The 18,009-nt window shown below is 46.9% G+C and overlaps 1 protein-coding gene across 1 annotated transcript in view; it reads left to right on the forward strand.

Moving 5' to 3' along the window:
* The window catches only part of SPO11 (SPO11 initiator of meiotic double strand breaks), an 898,758-nt gene that overhangs the window by 654,740 nt on the left and 226,009 nt on the right, over positions 1-18,009 (forward strand). The window contains exon 11 of the mRNA XM_085614575.1: positions 14,503-14,540. Coding sequence (XP_085470701.1) covers positions 14,503-14,540 — 38 coding nt within the window. The remainder of the gene's footprint in view (positions 1-14,502; positions 14,541-18,009) is intronic.

The raw sequence follows: 18,009 nt of genomic DNA on the forward strand, positions 1-18,009 counted from the left end.
TGCCCATGGTAATGCTGGCACATGTATCCCTTAAGACCTGAACTTCAGTCTCATTGATTCGTGGCCACTGTCTGTGCTTTACCATACTGGCAGGCCAGTGAGCCAAGGGTACAATTTCCTCCAAACCCATGGAGACCAATGTGACTTTAGTATACCTCCTGAAACTCCCAGGGACAGCTTCCACCCCAATCCCCACACTGGCAATACCCTTTGGATTGTCCTCAGTGGGCGACTTTTTGGTATATGCTGAATCACCCCTCTTGTGCCCTGGCTGCTCACAGTCATAGCTCACCCCAGACTTTGTTGGGTCATAGTTCTTTCCCTGATACTCCCTCCCTTTTGATTGGGATATGGCTCTGGGCTCCCCACTTTGGGCATCATTTGGGGGTCTCTTTGGTCTTCTCTGCCTTTTTAAACTTGGCCCCATCTTTCCCCTGGATGGGGGCCTGTCACACCTTTTTCTGTTAACCACCTAGGAACTTCTTGGGTACCCTTGTGTATACCCATTTATCAGCCATCTTCTCAAGCTCTCTAGGGCTAGATAGCTTGGGATCCACCAGATGTAGGTGTAAATTATCTGAGGTACAATTTGTTAGTATATGCTCTTTTACCACCAAATTATTAAGCCCCTCATAGATATCTACTCTGTTACCTTTAATCCAGCCTTCCAGTGACTTCACAGAAGTTTCTAGAAAATCCACCTAAGTTTCTGTTGCCCCTTTGTGTGTGTTCATACGTGTTGGAAAACGAGGCAGTATCTGTGAGGCCTGAACAAATAACATGACTACATTTGTCCTTCACTGGGAACCAAACACCCAATTGTAGCGCCTGACTCTCAGGGGGTAGCGTTGCAGAGCAGTCTGAGGCTTACTCAAGGGAGGTGGTGTGGGCTAGTAATCGCCATTTGCAGGTGCACAAAAATAACACTCAATAATTGATTGTCCAGTCTGTACTTTGCTTTATAAAAGTAAGAGTACATTTATTAAACACACACACTACTCAATACTATGCACCGATTTATAAATATACATAAGCTGTTGGAATTACTTTGTGACATTGCATAACATCTCCACCCCTCCCGTAAAGGGGGGGTGGGGTCTAGTACCACCACTCCCATGTATGCACATCCACTTGCCCCCAATGCAGATAGTTGAACATAACCTGGAGCGAGGGCCCTGCGCACTGGCACCATCCCAGTGGCGACCCACCTCATTACCTCAACAAGCATTAAAAAGGGGTAAACCTGCCTTGGTGACACATGGCCCTGACTGAGCATCTCCTACTGACCATAAAGTATGCACCTCTATATCTTAAGGGCTAGCAGTCTGGGGTCTTCACCTAAGCGCAGCAGCAAGAATCCATGTTTACGCACACTTTAGAATGACAGCACTCATCACCTTGGTTGATCATTTGAATGCATTGCAATTACAGCCCCTAAAGGCATCACAGATGAAATCACAGGATTGCGCATATACAGCCAAACACCCTAGCAGGACTGTCTGGCAACATAGCCCCACTTGGCTTATGACATCTCCTTACACATGTGACTTACAGTCCCTTCAAAAGAAGTACTCCTGGCAACTACACTTCTCCTGCAGTGTGCCTCTTCACTTTAAAAGGAATCACAGGTAAAAGCATGGGATTACGTAAATACAGCCAGACCCCCTAGCAGGAAGGTCCAGCAACATAACTCCATTTAGCTTAACATCACCTTACACAGGTACTTCACTTTACACATGTGACTTCCAGTCCACCTAAAAAGAAATAGCCAATAGTAAATGCATTTCGGTGCAATTACACCACTTCACCTCCGGGGGATGCCCTTCTCCAGACATCCCCAACTCAGCCCTTCACTCCATGATGCACTTCATAGTACACCCTCCGCTGTAGTACATAAGTTCCAGCCTAGAAGGTGTTAAAGGCTGACTGAGCCGTTGAGGGGTTATTCTTTCAGATGCCCCGTGAAGCTTATGGGTGGACTGTTCTTCTTTATGCTGGGGGAGGCTGCAGTGCTCCTGCAGCCCCCCTGCACCCCTTTTCACACATGAGGGTGACCCCCTCCTCTGGGGCCACCAGGCGCCAAAACAGCAGATTTCTTCGTGCTGGTGGGGGGGGGAAAGACTGCACTTCTCCAGCAGCTCCCCCAGCACCTTTTCACAAGTGAGGTTGACCCCCCTCCTCTGGGGGCCACAAAGCACCAAAACAGAAGATTTCCAAATGCCTGGGGAGGCATTATGGGGCGCTTCATGCTCCTCTTTACCAGCCCCAGCCACTGGGAACACTCTCCTCTGCTCTCTGGGTCTCTGAGAGGGTAGATTCAGCAGTGTGCTGTCTTCACTGGCTCTCTGCGCCAGCCTTTCGCCAGGCTCTCCTTCTGGGCCTCTCTTCTTCCTGCGCAGAGGCCACTGCTCCTGCGCACCGGTCCTGGGCTCTTCTTCTGGTGCTGTTAGGGTCCTGGGGGCAGTCAGGGGGTCTCTCTTTCCAACTGCCCATTGCGCCAGGCTCCAGCACCTTCAGCCTCAGCAGACTACACCCCAGAGAGACCTTCTCTTCCTGTGCAAGCACTTTTTAAAAGTTGAGTAGGGGGCTGGCAGGAAGTCTCTGTTGGTCCTATCAAACAGCGACACATCACGTCCCTGCCCCTGCTCCCTCCTTCTCGTCCAGCCTCTGAGCTTGTTCAAAATGGCGTCGTCCAGGGTTTCTAGCCATATGTCTCTGAAGCCCCTTTCGCCCACGCTGCCTTCCCTCCTTGGTGCAGCGTGGTGCCTGGCACCCAGTGACAGCTGCTAATTGATGAGCCTGTAGCCCCTCCCCATCTTCTCTTCGTGGAGAGGAGGCCCTAGCTTGTGGAAGAAAGGTTATCAATCCATCCAGCTGAGGTCAGCCCTCAGCCTGGGTGTGTTCCTGGCTGGCTCAGAGAAATATGACAATTCTGGATGACCCAAAAGCAGTACAAATATGACTTTGGACTCTGCAGAATACTTCTTTTCACCTCCAATACAATGGACTTTAGCGCGTGTCTGGAAACTGTAGGCCTAGTGGAAGTTAATCTAGCCATGGGCCCCACATTCCCTTTCCCTTAGGGGAATAATGAAGTGAAAACACAGTAAAACATACTGACTTTCCCTGGCATGTTTCTTTCCAGCGTATAACGCCTATTCCATGTCACCACCCAATACTGCATAAGTCCTGCCACACCATTTACTTTGTAGCTGCTCCTGGACTGCTCACGCTAGAAATCTCCCCTGCGCACCCCGTACACGTGTGCACATGCATGTACACATGTGTCTGCATTTAACCAGCCCGGTGTCCCTTACTCCAGCTGCTCGACAGTGGCCTGGTCAAGCCAGGGGAACACCAGTAAAATCCCCATGCAGTCTCTTACATCCTGAGTTCACTGTGGGTGAGTCCCAACTTATGAGGCTCCCCCACAGTTAAAGCTCAACAATTAGGTGCTCAAAAAGCGAAAAATCCGGGCGGCCCATATTGTCAGAACCACCTTCTAACAATACGTTTGAGTCTAGTCCAAATAGCTCAATTAGTGCTTCTCTTGTTAAGGGTATGACTATGCCACCTCATCTTTTAGTCTCAGCAGTCTATCTCTTCCTACTGTTGAAATGACTTCTCCCAATAAGGATCCCCATGTTGTGCACCCACCCTTCTCACCCTGAGAGCTCTCATAGGATGCCAGCCACTTATCTATGTCATCCCCTCTACATTTTTAGGGGCAATCCCTTTTGGCAACCTGGGATCGTAGGCACCCCCTGCAGTCACCTCTGGATCTTTGTTGCTGCCACCATGTCCTTGCGGTTTCCTCCCCAACTTGACCTTCTTCTCCTCCAGGGCCAGTCTCCTTTCTTCCAGGGCCAGCTTTCTCTACTGAATCCTCAAGAGGCTGAGCTGTGTGCCCAAATCCTTAGGTCCTCTCCCAGAAGTAGAGCTCATTTCACTCTTAGACAGGTAATTATTCCTTGAACCTGGAGTGGGGACCACACTCTCCTGGTCACCCTCTGTTTCAGAAATATCACTGCCACATTCCTCTTCTCCAATCTCAGGAGTGATTTCCTCCTCCAACTAAACCTCAGCTTTCCTGGCTTCTTCCCAGGCTCTACGGCATTCTCGAGAACCTACTTTTTGGCAGTGAATCCTGTAAATATGTTTCTAGCCCTGCACAGCATCCTTAGCTCATTAATCTTGAGTGTGAGCCAGGTGGCCAAGTTGATTTCCCTGTTCTCCATCTTTGAACGCTCTTTTGGAGACTATGCACCTTCATAAAACTGTTTCTTTGAAATTTAGAGAACTTGACATTGGTGAAACTTTTCACTCACTTGTCGACTTGGCAAGTTCTCTCTGTGGTTACCAACTTATTAATTGTCTGATACAGCGAAACACAAGTTCTGGATCCCACCGCTGCCACCAATTTGAGGATATGGGTATATAATATGATATGGCTGTGGAGCTTTATCGTGCAATACCCTCGCAAAATCTTTATTGTCTCCAGTCAGGCTTGCTTAAACAACCTTAAGCTCAACCCTGGGTAGCTAGACACTTAGTGTAAAGCATTTTAACAGTACCAAACAACGAAATAAGAAAGTTATCAAACACAAAAGAAATACACCATTATAAAAATAGATTTTATTTCTATGACGTTTTGGAGAGCAAGATGATCAAAATCGGCCAAAGGGTTCTGGAGATGTGATTTTTCAAAGATTTTATCACTTTTAATTTTAACAGAATATAACATTGGTCAACAAAAATTTTGCAAACTTTGCAAACTTTTCAAAAGTTTGCAAAAGTTAATACTTCTACTTTGGCCCGGATTGGGATTGGGACAGTTACCTGGCTACTACAGCGTTTTTCAGTCCAGTTCCAGCCTTTACAACATAATCGCCATTGACGATAATGGGGTGGCCCTGATGCTGTGGATGCAAGATGAAATGATGCTTAAGGATGCTCTGGTTGTGATGAGGTCAATGGAGGTGCTTTTGTGGTGGTTTCTCGATCCACAGGTGATGTGGGGCAACTTTAGCCACAGAAGTCTGTGGTCCCACAAAGTCCTGTTTCCGGGGGTTAAAGGTCAACAGCAGCTAGGCTTCTGATCTCTGGGTACAACGGTGGGGGCAAAATTATTTAGTGGGGGGTAGTGTCCATATGGAGTTACCAATCCAGACTTTGACGACACTCTCAGGTCCAGCGGACCCAAGTGCAACTTTTGGCCATTAAAGATTGGTTTCTTAAGGTTCCCAGCAGCTGCTAGCAGTGAATCTGATCCATTGAGTCACTGCTTTAGGCTGGGGTTGGGGGATCAAGTTTTCCCCGAGTTGGGAGCCACAGGCACAGTCTAGATTTACTAGTTCAAAGTGCCGCAGGTGCAGTCCAGCAGATGGTGTAGCCTCTCTTTGTGCAATTTCAAGTGCAGCAGGGCAATACTTGTTTGCTCCTCTTTCCAAAACTAGTGTAATCAAAGAATTCAAGGTGCCAGGGGTGCCCTATTTATCGTCCTAAAGTGCGCTGAAGAGACCAGGCAGTTACTAGCCAGTGGACTGCCAGGTCCCCTCCCTTTGGGCAACGACTTTCCGGTGAAGAGTGGCATCTGGCAATCACAGTGTGCACAATTCTGGCCACTCTCAAGATGTCTGGGCCCTTCCTTGGATGTAAGGAGCTTGGTAGCCCACCCTAGAGGTGTGGCTGCCTGGGAGCTGCACACCCCCTGGGAAAACCGATTTGGGCACTGGTCTTTCCTCTCTGTTCCTGTCTCTAGCTTGTCTGCCAGAACAATGAGCATCACTCTGTAGTGTTATCGCCATTTGCCCACCAAAGGCAGCTTACCCTTTGAAGCGCGCCTTTTGGGCTAACACTCGAGTGGCCTCCTGCAAAGGTGAGGTGACACCTCTTCCCAGCTGCATGTAGTGTTTGAGCCTAAGCCTGGGAGTCATAAACACCACTCCCAAGGTGGGCAGAAAGCTGTCTGTGGGTTTCAGCCCATGTGAGGCTACTGGACCACTACGGCATAGAGTGCAACTTTCTAAAAGTTGCTTAACTTCAAAACTGACATTAAATTTGACCTGGGACTGTGGGTTGCCTTGTGGGCTTGCTTTTTGTTGTTATTTATATAAAAATGAAACCGTCGTGTGGGGTCCGGATGGTGTGGCTGCCAACGCCTCTTTCAACTCCTGTGAATTCCCTTTTGCCACAGCGTGCGTTCTATTGTCTGTATTACATGCTCCTTTTGTTTGCTAGCGGCCGGCCTGAAGGTTGTAGGCCCATCTTTGTATATTTTTTGGATTCTGTAATAAACGGTTTCAAAAAAAGAAAAAAAAAAAATTTGACCTGGGCCTCAGGTCAGCCCTAATACCATGATTAATTTGATACCTTTCTGTACTCAGTTATGTAGTCCCATTCCGAAGTTAGCCATGCTGTGGTCCCAGACGGTAACCTTGTGTTAGCCTAGGAGGCTACTAACTCTTCCCCAGCAAAACGACAATTTTGGGGGTTTTGCTTTTGAGACATGTACGTTTATATGTCCTACTTAACAGTATACAGTTCCCTGCCATAGGACTCTATAGGTTTTCCTTAGGGGAGACTTGCATAAAATGTTACGGAAAGGGGTGGCTTTGCCTTTGGTCTTAAGGGCAAAGTCATTTTTTTTTCATTTCATAAAGCTTTATTCGGAGCTTAACAAAAAGTCCATAAAAGCACAAACATTACATTGTAAAACATCATTTGAATACAAAGACAAAGATGATGAACCATAAAAACATCCTCTATGCTACTTGAACAGACAAGTGATTAAAAATACAGTTGGATGACAATTAAAAAATGATACTAGGCCTTGCCTTGATGGCTTGGAGAAGAAATGTAGCAGTAAAAAAGCCAACATCGGGTGGGGGGTTAAATAACAATTTCATAGTATCTTTAACAGTCCTAACTCCAAATTTCTTAAAAACAGGTTTTAAAAAAGCAATGCGGAAATTGCTGTAGAGTGGGCAAAACAGTAAAAAGTGCATGGTGCTTTGAGCTGTGGTGCTATCACAGGGGCAAGGACCGATCGGGTGTTTTTTGATATTTGGGAACGCCACCAGATGGTGGACAATCCCAAAGCGCAGTCTAGTTAGAACGAACCTGTGGGAGGGTCTAGTTACAAAGCTCAGATACGGTTGGTAACCTATCAAGTCACAACAACTGCCATAGAGCATACAAGTGGTTAGATTGCTACTGGCCCTCACACGTCGCTCAAACTTTTGGAGCATAAAAACAGATTTCAGCTCACTTTTGGTCAAACTATTAGCAGCATAACTATCCTCAAATAAGTTAAGACCATAAATTTCCATAAAGCTACTCGTGACAAAATTTACCCAGGGGATCTTTAGATTGTCAAGGGTGAAACAATCCTTGATGATGGCTCTGTTCAAGGAGGTCTCTTCCTTTGCCCAAATAGCACGCCACAGCAAAAGAGGTCTAAGGGCAACAGAATCCGAGAGATAATGGATTCCGAACTCCCTATGCACCAAATCCGTAGATGCTGAGATGGGCAAACAAAGTAATCTTTTTAGGAACAGATTTTCCTCCACTTGTAGACTCCCAGCCGATACATGCCCCCAGACACCCGCTCCATAGAGGGCAATTGAGAGACACCTCATCTGGTAGATTTTCAGCATATCTCCAAGCCGCCTATCCCCGATTTTGGAAGCGAACGTAAACACCCCGTGGGCACATTTCGCCATTCTAGCCCTAACATGGGTGATTTCGCTGGACCAGCTACCTGTCTTGGAGAAAGTGATACCTAGATAGTTAAAAGTGTCTACCGTCTGGACCCTATGCCCTTCGATAAAAAAGGAATGCGGTTTTTTACGACCCTTGCCACATTCCATAACAAATGTTTTTGATTTATTAATCATCAGCTTCCTTTCCCCAATGAACAGAGAAAACCTGTCCATTAGGCGTTGTAAGCCGACAGGGGTCCTAGAGAGAAGGACGGCATCGTCCGCGTAAAGTAGGACTGGGACGTGGAAGTCAAGTATTTTTGGTGCGTCTGCCACAACGGTCTTTAGGACAGAGTCAACCTCATTAATAAAGAGTGTGAAAAGTAGGGGGGCGAGCACACACCCCTGTCTGATTCCACGCCTGATGGTAAACTTTGGAGTGCACTCCCCCCCTGGGCCATATCGAACGCTTGAGCTAAGATTGGCATAAAGTCTAGCCAGGAAGTAAACAATACCCTCCGGAGCCCCCATTTCAAGTAGTTTCTCCCATAGGATCAGAGGAAAAGGGAACCTTTCTTGGCCATGGTGTATTTCCCTATAAGCAGTTCTAGGTTGAGACACTGTTCTACTGTGCCTCGACCCTTCCTAAAACCAAATTGGGAATTTGCCAAGATGTTATTTGATTCGGCCCATTCTTCTAATCTAACAAGAAGCACCCGACTCATAATTTTCACGGAGGAATCTAAGACGGAGATTGGGCGATAGTTCTTGGCATCCCTCTTCTCCCCCTTTTTATAAATAGGAATTATGATAGATTCCTTCCAGGTAGGCGGGGCACCGTTGCAAACAGCTGCGTTAAATACTTTAGTTAGTAATGGGCCCCAAATCTCTGGTTCCTTTTTATAGACGTCAACCGGCACCCCATCGGGCCCCTGGGCCTTCCCTCCTTTACTAGCGGTGATACAATTCTTGACCTCGGTAGAGGAGATGTCTAAGGGAATAGATGGCCAATCCCCTCCACCTATGTCCAAGAGTTTAGCCGAATCAAAGATCAAGGAAAAGTGAGAGACCCAACTTTCCGCACTGACGTTTGCCGACAGTACAGGTGTCTCCTCGTTCTTTAGGAAAGGGCAGTTGACTGTTGCCCAAAATAAAGAGGAATCAGAGGTTTCAGCGGCCTGATCTAACTTGTCCCATGCCTCTTGCCTTAGTTCGGCCTTTCTTTTAGAAACTGCGGCCCGGTAAGTAGCCCCAAGCTGCCTAATCAGGATTGTGTCCCTTTGTTTGGCTGCCAGTGCCTCTTTAAGACTCTTAAGGGCGGTGGTACTGGCATGGTCGAACCACCCCCTTTGCCGGCTTAGGTTGCCCTTAAATTGCTTGGTGAGTTTAGCTTCTATGCTAAGATTAATGTTAATGAACTTGGGCAAGATTACGTCTGTCAGCTCACTGCTCTCTAGGATAGCAACAATGTCATTTACACAATTCGTGATAATGGAGTTGGACAAAAGGTCTGCCTTATCCCCCTTCCACCTGATTCTGGTTCCATTGGGTCGATGTGGTTCAATGTTAGCAACTATACATGGTTTTGGGCCTTGATTGGCCTTCCAGAGCACCGTCTCCATGGTCAGGCAGTTGTGATCACTAATTAAGTTATCAACTACCAAAGGGGCTGTACACCATGGGTTAAGACTAGAGGAAATGCAGATGAAGTCAATAACAGTACTAGCATTTCGACCCGTAAAAGTAGGGAGGGTTTCTCCAGAAGCGCCCCTCATATTTCCCAACATCTCCATGTCGTAAGTCATCAGGATTTTGTTTAAAGAATCACCATATGGATTATGGGGGAAATGAGAGACACCCTCCCCCCGACAATTTACGAAGCCACAGACCCTGTGTGCAGAAGATGGGCAAAGCAGAGGTATTAAAATCCCCCAACCAAATAAAATCGAAAACAATATCATTTCCCGTTACAATATTTGCCAAAGCAGACTCCAAGGCAAACACTACCTGTTGCCTAGTATTATCAAATACATTGTTATAAAAATTAATTAAAAGGATATTTCTATCCTGCTCCTGACAAAGCCATAGAATCTGGGAATGGGCCCCAATCAAAACATGTTTCTTTACAGTGAGTGGAACATCTACTGAGATCAATGTCAAAAGGCCACCCTTGGCTCTTCCCGAGTTGGAAGCCACAGCCAGTAATTGGTAAGAAACAAAACCATTGTAATTAATGGGGTCCAGACTCCAGGTTTCCTGAAAACATTTTATGTTAAAAAGGTTAATAAAATCAAACCAACCTAGACATTCATCCTTATGTAATAGTCCCGCAACATTCCAACAGGCAATAGAACACGCTGGTTGAGTGAGCTTGTTTAATGCAGTCCAATCCCTATCATTAATAACTGGTCTTTCGTGTTCATGATCCACTACGGAGTCGATATGGCTAACACCAGTACCAGTGATATTGATTGACTCCTCACAATCTGGTACCCCAGGGACCGTACTAAAACTCCTCTTTCCCAAGAGAACGTCCTGGTTCCCTATATCAACTAAGTGGGATTCCAGTCAATCATTACAATCAAGCCCACTCAGGGGCTGGAATCTATTAAACGTGGGGATAGCGGGAGCGGCACACAAGTTCTGGTCTCTGGGCCTGCACCGGTGGCGCTCATCATCAGATTGGGTAACATGATCTCTATAAAAGTACCCAAGGGGGCGCAAAGAAATACCTTGATCACTTGCAGGGAGAGATGCGGCTTTAATTAGTACAGTAGAGGTAAGTTGAGGGTTTCGAAAATTAATGACTATGCAATCACCCTCACAGGTCTTACGTGATTTGCCAACCCAATGAGTTCTCCTAGTACTTAAAATATCCCTTGATAAGGCTACAGGGAAGCCACACTGTCGGTGAAGCCAATCCACAGTCTTATTCTTTAATGACGAGTGGGATTCTCCATAGCCATGGTAACCACCGAGCCCCTTAACAGGGGGGACGTTAGTCAAGACGGCTACAAAGGGTGCACAAGTCGGTGGCAGATCCGGCTGAGGGCTGCCAAGGCTGTAAGTGTTTGCGTCATGGCCCATCGGTTTTCCTGGTGCTATGTTGGAGGGTGATTTGATGGAACCCGGCCGCTGGGGGGATGTGTTGGAGACTACAGGTGCAGTTCCACGAACATTCCCAGAAATGGAGTTAGAGTTTCTACTCCCAGCCGTCAATGAAACTGAGTTAGATGTGATTAAAGGTATCTCAACAGGCCCCTGTATGTTATCGTTAGTATTGGCTCCTAGGCTAGCCTTAGAAAATGAGTCCAATAGGCCTCCCAATCTGGCTACTTCATCTGTGATTGTAGCAAGTTTAGTCAGAAGGGGTTTAACTAATAGTTCAAACTTGGCATCTATAGCCTTTATTAGAAAATCAAGTTGCTCATCATCAAGAGTGATCTTAGTACCATCCAATAGCACTGATTGAACTCGTTGATTTTTGGGCGGTAAGGGGTCATTTTTCTTGGTGGAGCGATTCCCCCCTCGCTTGGGCTGGGTGGTTTTGCTGTTATTCCTACATGTGCGTGATAATCTTTGGCGTCTAGAGGCCGTCAAACTGGGGGTTGGTGGATCAGGTGTAGCAACTTGGCCAGATTCCGGTTCATTAGAGGGCCCTGGGGTACCACTATCCATGCTTATTGTAACCGTTGGAACTCCCTGTGTCATACAATCCGTTAGATCTAAGGAAATACTAACATCTTGATTGGTACTAGGCTGGGGGGCCGAACAATTAAACGGGAGGGGACTCATGCTTTGTGACCCCGGCCGTCCTAAAGACTTCCTGCGTTCTTGGTTGATTTTATCAACCATCTTGACCAGATAGTTATCCATAGTTGTGGTCGTGGCTGCTGGCTTAGCTTTAGGCATAATAGCTAAGCCCGGTCGAAACCAAAAACCTCACTACAGATCTCTCGGCAGCAAACAACAGTCTACTGGCTTTCTCAGGGAGTAACTGCCTATCCCAGATGATTTATCACGTACAACCACCATACACCTTATTGACCAATCCTAATATCGGTGGTGGCTAGTCAGGACCACCCACAGTAAGAAAACAGAATAATATCAACAATGGGCCAGTCTGCGGCCCCCTCCTACCCCCTCCTGTCCCGGACTGTCTCAGACTGTCCGCCCTTTGTCCGGGCTTCGTCCTGGGCGTCCCGCGGCGCGTCCCGCGCTGCGGCACCCTGGTATATTAATAGGAGAAAAGGACCAATGGGCGTGAAGGCGGGCCGGGACTCAGGTGCGGGCTGTCAGGCAGGCATGCACGGGCTCCTGGGAACCGTAGTCCGTCCCACGGCCTCTCACTCCTTTGGCAGCGGCGGTGGCTCCAACGAGCAGCTCCTCCCGGAATGACAGGGCTCTGAGCTACAAATGCCCCCAACAGCGAAGGGCAAAGTCAAACTAGCAGTGGCACTGCCCTTCCAGTCTGCAGTTGCAGACCGGGAGCCATTTTGTACTTTTGACACATTCAGGATGGCACAACGAATGCTGCAGCCCTGGATGGACACTGCCTTACATGCCCTGGGTACCATAGACTAGGTAGGGACTTATATGTACGTCTGTACTTGCAGATTTGGGGTAGCCAATTCGACATACACTTTGTAATGGGTAAGAACACTGGCACTGAAGTCTGTTTAGCAGGCCTCATTGCACTCTTCGAGTCAAAAGACCAGCAGCACCAGTCCAAAAAGTGCAGGTGAAAATGCAAAAAGAGGTATTTACTTACACATACCGTTAGTGTACATAGCATGATAATTGTTATAGTACATCACTAACAATTAATGCCAATGGCACTCCATGATGTGATAGTATCCTTTTGTAAAATATTGATCTTTTATGACAAAACATTTTTTGACATCATTAAAAAAAATAATAGTTCTTCTAAACAAACATAACTTCTGATAGCAACGTCTAGCTGCAGGTTCCTCACCTTATGAATATTCCTCAGGCATCAGACTGCATCCAGAAATGTTTCACCAGTTCCTTGACGTGCTGGTACATGGCGCCATTTGACTCTACACTGATTCCCTTCTGCTCCGGAAATGACCTGTGGGGCCTATAAAGACACCACCCCCGCAAGCTGACGCAGTTGCTTTTGAGGCTGTCCGTGACCCAAAAAACATTACCCCAATGGCGAAATAGTTGTGATCGGTATGCAAATTCCTAAACTTGGGATCTCATTAATGGATGGAGTCCAATTTCAAAACGGAAAGGATGGGACTGTCGTTGAGGAATCTACAGCTAGATAGAATCTCAGCCAGAAAGAGCATTACCTAAGGTAAGTAACCAGTTCTTCTGATAGAGACTTCACGCTGCAGATTCCCCACTTTTTTATTAGATACCAAAGTGGTACCTAGTGGAGAAGGGTCTGTGACTGGACTCAAAACAGAAAGTCCTTCCGGACTGAGTGGGCAAAATTCCCCTTTTGGCGGACCTAGCAGCCCAGACATTAGTGCTTCGTAAATGTTTGGAGGGAGGCCCACATGCCCACATGCTCACGCAGTGGTAGAAATTTTGACCTGGTTAGAATGAGCACAAAGTCTGTCTGGAGGCTGCTTTTTGGCTAGTGTGTAGCAGATCTTGATGCAGAGCACGAGCCAATGGGAGATGGTTCTCGTCTGCACTGCCTTGTCTTTTTTCTCTTCAGTGAACCCCACAAAGAGCTGATCACCCACATGTTGTTTTCGGGTAGGGTGAATTTAGAAACTCAGTGCCTTTTTGGGGTCCACATGGGGTCTTTCCTCCTTCATAGAGCACTGGCAAGGGGATGGTCTGACTAACGTGGAATGGCATTACTTCTTTCGGTAAAAAAGATGCACATGTTCACAGAATCTGTTTGTTTGGAAAGAAGGTGGTGTACAGTTGGTTGACACAGAGAGCTTGAAGCTCCTTCACACCCTGGGCAGAATTTACGGCGATGTGGAGCTCTGCCTTAAGGATGAGAAGCTGCAAAGGACAACTGTGAAAGGTTCAAGTTTGCGCTATATAAAAGTACAACAAAAAAAAGATTCAGTAGAGTAGGTGAGGATATTGTCTAAGTAGATCACCATAAACATATTAATAATGTTCCACAAAATATTCTTGAAAAATGTCTGAAATCATGAAGAAGGTTGTTTGACGCCTTTTTTTTACTGGCAAATGAAGCAGAGTGTAATCAACCTGGCTCAGCTGGTAAACTGTCATTCAATTTTTTTAACTGTTTTCTGCAGAACAATCTCCAGTGATTAATTGAAAGGACAAACATACCTTTGGATTGCCTCCTCCCACCCAACCCCTGAGCAATCCGCCTCAAATGTTGTAAAGAAATTGTAATTAGCTAATCTTGCCCTTTGGAAGATTGGTCATTGGGCCAAAGTTGTAAGCCTTCCAAAAGCTCTTTCCTGTTGGGAAGTGACTGTCCAACCTTAACTACAAGCCCATTTTTGCAAAAGGTTCAATGAAAGTGCAAAGTAATTTCATACTATGTCTACTTCTATATCTGTGTGCCATCCTTATCCATTGCTTTGTGTGGGTTTTCAGCATTCATGGTGACATTACAATAGGCAAGAGGAAAGGAGAAGGTTAAGAGACTATCCTCATTGATTGCCAGTTATACACATTCATTCGTTTTCAAAATGTATGAAGCTGTTTGAATCTGATTTTAAAATCTTTATTGTTCACTAAAATGAGAGTGCCCTCAATCAAGCACTTACAAAGTTGGAGATGATATGTAGATGAGCAACAAACATTTTTTATGTTGTTTTTCATAAACTAGGGATAGAAATCATGTGCATTTACAAGTATGGATCTTTGGTAAGTAGAACTATTTATATTATCTTCTTGAGTAGTGTTAAGTTATAAACACTTACATTTTAGGATAGGCGTGACAGATTGAAAATTGCTCATACTGTTTAAGAGTGTTGTTTGAAAATAATACAAAATATTTCAGTTAAGGAATGGTTCCACATCAGCACTGTATTATTATTTTTTTTAAACATATTTTTATTGGCATTTTATACAAATCAGCACACTGGATACATGAAGGAAAGAAGGAAATACAGTACATCAATCTTAATCAGACTATACAGTAAGAAATTACAGCCTACTATCCCCAGGCCCTACAGGTGTCAAAAAGTTTCAGTGAGTCAGTATAACCATTTTCCTCTTCGTCCCGTGCGCTTCTCATAACCTAGTAAACTATTAGCAGTAGTCTAAGAAATTGCTTACAACTTCAAGTATTGACTACATTCTCCAGTACTTCCTCTACTCTTGCTTTTATAGTACGTCGTTTAGGTGGGTGGCCTTCCAACCTCGGTCCTATGTATGCGCACACCACTCATATTTGTGTGCCTTCCATTCTGATTACTTAATACAAACCGTGTAATAAACAAGAAATGAAAAAATAAAGAAAACAGAAACTTGTGCAGAGGAGTGTGTAGATAGCTTTGTACTATAGAGCCCAGAGGGAGTTTCAGCGTGGGTGACCCGCAGGCTGGTCTGAGAGGGAGCTCCCAATTCCAGATCTTCCACCTTCTTCTGGCTAACAGGTCCCACGTAACCCACACCTGTGCACCTTTCTTACTTGAGTCAGACCCCCAAATTCCCTAGAGGTTGCAGGGGAGTATCTTGTTCACCACTAACTGGTGGGGACCCTTGTCCTGGCTCATCTTCCTCACTACTAGAACCCTCTGGCTTCTCCCATGCAGCTAGTGCCTCCCGCCACTGCTCAGCTATTGGACGCTTTCTCAGTCCTTTGGCTTCCTCTCAACTTAGCACTCTACCTTCTGCCCCAGCCCACATTACAACATCTCTGGTCCAAGTTTCAAACTGTGGCCCCCTTGTAGATTTCAACTCCATCGCTATTCTGCGCTTGGTGAGTCTCACCGCGAGGTCTATCAGCCTGTTCCCAACTTTGCGCTTTGGTGGCCTAGGGAAGAGACCCAACAAGCACGTCTGTATCGGGTGGGTCAACACCCTACTCAATGCAACTCTGATCTTACCCAGCACCGCCTCCTAGAAAGGACACATGCATTGACAGTCCCAGGTCATTTGGCCAAAGTCGGCATCCGGGTGTGCACAACGGGGGCATGGTCGGATTTCTCCCCCATATGTCACATTGAGTCGGTGTGGCGTCATATAAGATGTGTGTGTAATTAAATTGGATGTATTTTAATCGTGTATTCCAGGAGATCTTTTTGGGATATTGCAAGATTTTGCTCCACTCCGCGTCAGTAAGGACTCTGCCCGACTCTGTCCCACTTTGCCCATAGCCCACTCAGGGGGCCAACGGATGCTGCTATTAACGTGGCATAGAACCATTTCACAAGGTGGCCAGCTGTGCCAAGGGTGAATAAGGCATGCAACACAGGGTGCGTTTCTGGTTCCCCCTCCCACTGCCCCATAATTGTGCAAGCATGCGTGTCAACGCCCCGTACTGCAGGAATTGACCTGGGGGGGGGGGGCACAGCTCTCTACCAGCTCTGCAAATGGGATCAATGCCTTGTCCAGGTAGCAGTCCCCAACATTATCCAACCCGGCTTCTGACCAGCGAACCAATTGTTCGCTTGTGAATATAGATTGGGGATCGCCATGCGGCAGCCCTATGAGAGGTATAATGGGGGAATACTTGGTGTGTCAATGCCGTCTCTTCCAACACCTTTTCCAAGCCTGGAAGGCCGTGCATTGCAACAATGAACAGTAGGGGGTAGGCGTTGCAGCGTTTAACAGTTTTGCCATCCCAAGTCGAGGACAAGACGTCGGGTCCGACAGGCCCGTTTCCTCCTCATTTACTCCCTCCACCCATTACGCCAGCCATTGTAGTTGGGCAGCCAGCATATAAAATTCGAAGTTCGGTACCCCAGACCTCCCTCTGACACAGGGCGTTGTAGTGTTTCTCGGGTGCCCATCACCCCATTCCAGATCTCGTAGGAGCGTGTTCAAGAGGCAGAATTAGCTGCTCGGCATCAGGACCGGTAGGTTTACAAAACAATACAACAGCCAGGGCAGCATGACCATTTTAGACAAGGTAATCTGCAGTGTGCAGCAAAAATGCACACAAGACCGAAACTAACGCAGCGCCCTGACCAAGTTCTCTTCCCTCAGGTCATCCAACGCAAGAAAAATGTGGACCCCAGGTACTTAAAGGTATGCTGAGCCCAGCGTACATCAGCAGGCAGTGTCGCCAGTCAAGGCAACGGCCCTGCTATCGGGAAGAGATACGTTTTGGCTTTGTTGACCCGAAGGCCCTAAAGCAGAGCAAAGTCATCCAGGATTTGCATAGCCGCGGATGTGCCCCCAACCGCCTCCGTCAGATATAACAACAAATTGTCCGCATATAGGGAGACGTGATGCTGCCGCCCGCCCATTGACAAATCTATCCCGTCCCCTCCCAGATGGACCCTCTCTGCAAGGGGCTCCATTGCCAGGGCAAACAGGAGTGGAGAAAGGGGACACCGCGGCATATCTTATATTCACAAATTATGTTTCTACCTGGTTTAACCCTTGCGGTGGGCAAAGCATAGAGGAGCTGTATCCACCGAACCCAGTCATCCCCCAGGCCCATGCGCAGCATCACCTCAAACAGATATTCCCAACCCACTGTATTGAATGCTTTTTCGAAGTCGACTGACAAAACCGCAGACTGATGTTGGGCCGGGGCTTTCTGCGCATGGTACACTATAGAATAAAGCCTCCGGAGGTTGTTGGAGGTGCTGCGGGAGGGAATACACCAATTTTTGTCCGGGTGAATCAAGGACTTCATATGCGGGAGTAGCTTACTTGCCATCACCTTACTCAGGATTTTAAAATCCAAATCAAGCATGGAAAGAGGCCTGTAATCTTTCACTCCAGCGTCCAGTTTCTTGGTCTTTGGGAGAGGGATAACTAGTGCAGTCTGGGTGGAGCTGGGTAACCTCTCACTTTCGTACGCCCCAGCAAATAATGTGATCAGATGCGGCGCTATCGTATCAATAGAATTCCGCTGGGAGGCCATCTGGCCCCAGCGTTTTGCCTGGCGCCAATGCCGCAATAGCTGCTTTGACCTCCTCTAAATTTAGCGGGTCCCCTAACTCCTCCCAGGCTTCAGCCTCCAAGGTTCAGAGCGGCAGAGGGCCCAAAAAGCCTTGTATAGTCGTTCATAATATGTCAAGAAGGAGTCGTTAATTGTATCTGTGTCATGCACCACGTCCCCGGATTCTAGGCTAAGTTGGGTGATTGGCACTGCCCCCCCATCTCGGGTTTGATGAGCCTCGCCAACAGTCGGCCTGCTTTCCCTTCTTCCCTC

The sequence above is a fragment of the Triturus cristatus genome, chromosome 7 (genome assembly GCF_964204655.1).
Source record: "Triturus cristatus chromosome 7, aTriCri1.1, whole genome shotgun sequence".
Taxonomy (NCBI): Eukaryota; Metazoa; Chordata; class Amphibia; order Caudata; family Salamandridae; genus Triturus; species Triturus cristatus.